The 5,530-nt window shown below is 35.8% G+C and overlaps 1 protein-coding gene across 1 annotated transcript; it reads right to left on the bottom strand.

Moving 5' to 3' along the window:
• Window positions 1-353: 353 nt before the first annotated feature.
• LOC107794211 (phosphoenolpyruvate/phosphate translocator 1, chloroplastic) lies at window positions 354-5,205 on the bottom strand. Its single transcript, XM_016616686.2, has 9 exons — window positions 4,669-5,205; window positions 3,776-3,898; window positions 3,538-3,690; window positions 3,202-3,287; window positions 2,974-3,058; window positions 2,584-2,703; window positions 2,385-2,453; window positions 829-958; window positions 354-691 (listed from the first exon to the last, which is right to left on the bottom strand). The coding sequence occupies exons 1-9, from the start codon at window positions 5,056-5,058 to the stop codon at window positions 615-617; spliced, it is 1,233 nt and encodes a 410-aa protein (XP_016472172.1). The 5' UTR covers window positions 5,059-5,205; the 3' UTR covers window positions 354-614.
• Window positions 5,206-5,530: the final 325 nt, after the last annotated feature.

Here is a 5,530-nt window from a genome sequence, read left to right as displayed (position 1 = left end):
ATGCACCTAATTTTATTTTTCTCATCAGAAAGATAATTGAATCAATGATATCTCTTTGCATTCAGAAAAACATATTGTGGTCAGTCCCACTAATTTTAAGGTAAGAAGGGTATTTTTCTCTTGTAACGAAAAAGATGAGGAACGTAGCAAAGTAAAAGAAAATTCCCATAATATCTATATTTTCGTTCCTAGTCCATGTTTTTGCTTTTGAAACCAAGGAAACAATCATCGCAAGACAGAATCTAGTACGCGGATTTCCATTTCTCAATGAACAGAAAATTATAACCCCATAGTGGAATAAGGAAATTAAAACGAAATTGTTTGGATGCGGAAACTGTCTACCATAGCTGGTAAAACTCTATAATCTCCCCAATTCGGGAAATCTTCATTTCCTGGGGGTTTGAAATACGTTATAAACCATTGAGCAGTAACAAAGATGACAGAATGATGTGTATTATCATCAAATCTGCAGAAATACGTACAAGACTATCTAGAAAAAGGAATAACTCTATCCAACATGGCTATATAAAAACAAAATGAAGATCCTGCCTAAGCTATCACCGAGTTTTTGATTCGTAATTGATGATAAAAATTCTCAGCAAAACTGATCATTTTCAAGCTGTCTTTGACTTAGGTTTGATGCCCTTCACTCTAGAATACAGGAAAACTCCAGCAAGTGCCACCCCAGTGCCTACATAGAGTAGTATGAAAAATAAATTTATAATAAGAAAAGTGATACTACAGCTTTCAGACTGAAGGGGAAGGGGGTTCACTTTTTGTTCTCAATCATCTGTAAGTTGATAAAAGAAAAGGTGCAAGGTGCCATACCTATGGCGTTAATCGGGGAGACAGGCGTGTGGAAAGAGAGAACTGAAGTCACAATGACCACCACTCGCTTCACACAATTACCCACGGAATGGGTAACAGGAGACACCCTCTGCAATATCATGTATGAAATCTACACCAGAAGATATCGTGTCAGCAAGATGTCACATAATCAGCTATTTTTATAATGAAAGAGCAGCCTGCATTTAAATTCATCAAGATTTCTCTTATGATCTTATCTAAATGTAAAATGACAAAGTATAAAGAACTTATTCATCATGCCCTCTCGAGCAAAGTGAGATATCAAAACAGTCATTCCAAGGAATGAGTTAATGCATCAGACAACTTCTCACTCTATTGTGCTTTACGAAATTAAAATCACCACCCTTTGCTTTCCAAAAAACATGCAATTTAAAAGCCTTCTCCCTACCCTGACCTCTTCAACCACACTCGGAAGGCATATGTTGCAGCATTTGAAAATTGCATGGGCCGAGATTCTAAGACGTGTTATGATCAAGCTTCCAAGCATTTTTCAAAGCCGTAGTTGGTTGCCACAAATCATTGTGGTCTAAATAAACGGGAAAGAATATTATATAACAACAAAGTTTCCTTTATAAAAAAATGTAATGCAGAAATTTCAGCTGATCATTACTGTTTGAACAGCATATACAGTACCCTACTGTATCAACATGTTTGCTTCTGTTTTAATTAGTAACTAAGTCATTAGTTGTGGAAAAAAGCTAAGTCATCTAATTAAATATTTTACACAGCCCTCAATCTTGGCCAAATTTAAAATGGAGAAGCAAATAGCATGTTAACGTTTTGAAAGATATACTTATCTCACATTCTTCAGAATGATTTTGGTTGAGTGTTCTAGTTAGCATGATAAGCCATGATTCATGAATCAATCAGAAGAGAAGAAAATATATGCAGGTCCTTTATAAGCAAATAAAATCTGCTTAAGGTATGGAGAACCTCAACAACCTCAGGCTTTATAAGAGTTGCCAAAATAGTAACGTCTATTATGTTTAATCAGAGAGTGAATCTGCTTAGTTGATCAACTCGGATTTAATAAGAGGTACTTCCGTTCCTGGTGGCAACTTCGTATTCTCTAGGACGATAATCTTAATGTTGTATGCCTGATGAGAGAAGAGTTTTATAGCATTTACAAAACAATCTTCGTAAACAAAAACATCAGGAGAAAGCAGCAAATTGGAGACCCAACTAAATACTAAGAACCGTTGCACTAAATACCAACAAAGAGCCATGCCTTTCACATCGTGTTACATGTAATAGAATCATGAGGTTGCAGTGCACTCAATCTCGTTAAAACCTAACGTAAAAGTTACATTTGTATCTTTTATTCGATCTTCTTATACTAAATATTGCCCAAAACTACAATAATTCTGTATGTCTATCGAAAAATTAAATGCACCAACAGCGAACAGTTTAATGTCATATGAAATTGCTAGTTCTTCCAAACAATATAAACACAAACATTACTGCTAACCAAAAGGCTAACGTTCAAACAAAATCAGGGCATAGGACTTCAGGAATACCTGCTGATAAGCATGGAAGCAAAGAGCTGCAAGGAGAGACCTCGTGTAAATCTGGTTCACATTCAATCCCTGGAACCAAAGCAAGCAAAAATAAAATTTTGAAAATCAGTCTTCGCACTTTTAGATCAAAGAAACAATCAGGTTAGGAATAGTGTATAAGGGTAAACCAGTATAAATTTCCCCCTCATAAATCACTTACAGCAGCTTCAAGGTATGCAGGGGTGAACTTAACGCCCTCCATGAAAAAGGCAAAAGGGGCCAACAAGATGAAGGACATGATTGTGATTATTGAGAAGAGAGTGATGTTATCCAATGATTCCTGTTTAAAAATTTGTACATTATATAGCAAGACGCAGTATCATAATAAGAAATGAAACATAACGTGGTTTCATTGTTTTTCTCAAAGCTAAAAGAGTACTGTAGAAACAAGCTAGTAATTTGATTACAAAAGGAAAAATCAACCAAACACTGAGCTACTAGTTTAGTATTACGCTGTAATGTTGTATAAGTTTGAGACATACACTCAAAACCTTCAAATTTTGCACACACTTTCTGAATAACCTGATAAAAGAGAGCAAACAGAATTTACCTCCTTCCTAACCATAAACTTTTTGCTGAGAACGTTACGAGATTGGTTGGTCAAGTTAGAGGCCATTGCACTCCAGAAGCCAGCCCTGATAATCAACAAAACAAAAACTAGATATTAGTTTGAAGTGCTGACTGTGTTCTAAAAGCTCCCAGTTTTGTTGCTAAATAAGAAACAAAGAAAAGAGAATCATATGGATTATAAAGAGAGCAGAGGATTCAAATTCCTGACCAATTAAATGATGCCTCAGTCAAAGATGCCAGTCCCACTCCACCAACAATTGGTACAAGGGAAGAAATAACCCATAATGTAGGGAACTGCATGAACATGATAGATTTGTCGTAATTATGTATATAAATTACAGAGACGACAACACTGAAACATATGCTGAAACAATTACAATTTCTTATAAGTACTACAAGCATAAACATGACTTCAATTAAAACAAAGCTAATAGAAAGAAAGAATAAAAAATAATTCTACTTTTCTCCGTTTTTCATATCACAATATGCATATAACACCATTGCAAAGAAACATGAACACCAGATAATCAATCAAAATGCATACCTCCCCTAAAAACATAGCAGAGAGGACAACTGAGAAGAAGGGCTCCATAGCTTTAATAGTATGCGTGAATGATACAGAAACTTTTCCAAGACTCATGTTGGTGAAAAGGTTTCCCAAGGTATGCACCACTGCCAATGGCAAAATTGCAGCAATCTGCCAATTGGAAGTTTAAAGCAGAACTTCTGTACATAATCAGGATCTAAACCAAAACATTGTAAATCCAGCACATTCAAGATACCTGTGCACCACTGATTTTTGGCCGTCTGTACAGATTGGACGTCCACATGAAAATAACAAGGACAGTGCCAACAGCAAGTTGCGCAAGAGTTATTGTAACTGGGTAATGGAAGGTTTTCAGCACCTGCAGAGAACAAGTATTTTCATCGTTGATGCACATTGCAATATCCACGAGTTCAAAAATATTTCAATAGCCAATCAGCAGTCATGTATAACTCCAAATAACTTGTATTATGTACTCCAGAGTGCTACTCTGTCACAAATGACTTCTACACATCTCTTCATATTTTCTTTAATTGATTAGTATGTCCATACCAACCGGTGAAATCCAAAATCACCTCAATCAAGTTGCAAAAACAGCTAAATGTAGGCTTAACAATGAATCAAGAATCAAAATACAGAACTCAAAGTCAAAGTTTCAAGAACATCACGTACTCCAACATTACATAGTTGCAAATGAGAACACAATGCTTATATGTGACAGATTTCAATTTTATATTCTGAGCCATTTGCACAACTTTTGTAGGAAAAAGAACTTCTACTGTGCAAAAGGAAAAATGTTCATATAGTTGCAATTTCCTAAAAAAAGTTGTGAGTGAAAATGACATTTTTTATTTAAAAAGTGTCACAAGTAACTTCTTCGCCCAAAAAAATCAAAAAACTTGACAACTTTTCTCCATATATTTTTTCAATTTTTTTTGCAGAAACTCTCACGTGATTCATGAGCCTCAGATGCCTTGTTAAATTAAACAGACATGCATGTATACTCAGAGAAAATACTAATGCATCAACTTACGAAGAAACAAGTAATTCAAAATTAAAAGTACAAACAATTGCAGTAATACAAATCAACACATGTACTGAAAAAAAGGGGAAGTGAGAAAAAAGACAAACCTGCTTGTTATAAATGTTGAAGTATATATTAAAGATATACCAAAGGCCGAATAGCGATCCGAGAACCAAAGTATCCGCCAGAGGTTTAGACTTTGGAGCCTCTTCCTCACCGGCACTGCTTTCGGGTTCCGACGACGTCGCCCGAACCGTCACTCCACTCGATTCGCGCTCTGGAACCGGCAGAGGATCCGAAATCCATCCGCTTCCGTTCAACTTGGATGATGACGAAGAACAGCGAACGGAGTTGAGTATACGAGGTGCTGTAGTATTGATGCCATTAGCCGAACCGAACCGAAGCGGGAGACGAGAAGGTGAAAGAGAAATAGGATGGTGAGGATTTTTTGAAGGGAGAGAAATTGAGGGAGAAAATGAGATTGCTGTGCTCTGCATGTTGAGTGAATTGGATCGGGAAAATAAGAGAGAGATTGCACTAAGAGAGAAATGAGTATTTATAGCGGGAAAAGAGAGAAATTGGGAGCTCTCGTCGAGAAGCGAGGATCAAGGGGCTGCTGTAAGGAAGGACAGAACGGAGACAGAATAATAGTAAGAGTTAAGGACAGAATGGAGACAGATGAATGTGGCATATTTTGGATATTTAGGGGAATCATTGGGGCTTTTTGTATTCTACTTTTGAATGTGCCCTCTCTTCTTTTCTTTCTTTTTCCTTATTTTTATTTATGTCTTATATTAGTTGTAGTGGCAAAAAAATTAAAAATAATAGTAATAATTAAAAAGTTTGTTTGCCAGAAGAATAACACATTAACATTTAAATATAAATTAATTAATGACTTGAATTCTTGTAAGTGTGTGAAAGTTTTTAAAAAATAGAATTGTATCGAACATTTTACCGCATCTCAAATTG

This window comes from Nicotiana tabacum, chromosome 20 (assembly GCF_000715075.1).
Source record: "Nicotiana tabacum cultivar K326 chromosome 20, ASM71507v2, whole genome shotgun sequence".
NCBI classification, from domain to species: domain Eukaryota; kingdom Viridiplantae; phylum Streptophyta; class Magnoliopsida; order Solanales; family Solanaceae; genus Nicotiana; species Nicotiana tabacum.
This window is presented reverse-complemented; position numbering and strand designations above follow the sequence as displayed.

Bases quoted from the DNA above. Each gene is read 5' to 3' on its own strand.
- LOC107794211 (XM_016616686.2), bottom strand. From the start codon at position 5,058: ATGCAGAGCACAGCAATCTCATTTTCTCCCTCAATTTCTCTCCCTTCA. The intron at 2,454-2,583 runs GTAAGTGATTTA...CTTTGGTTCCAG, and splicing joins CTGCATACCTTGAAGCTGCT to GGATTGAATGTGAACCAGAT. The intron at 959-2,384 runs GTATTCCTGAAG...CTTCTGGTGTAG, and splicing joins GCTTCCATGCTTATCAGCAG to ATTTCATACATGATATTGCA.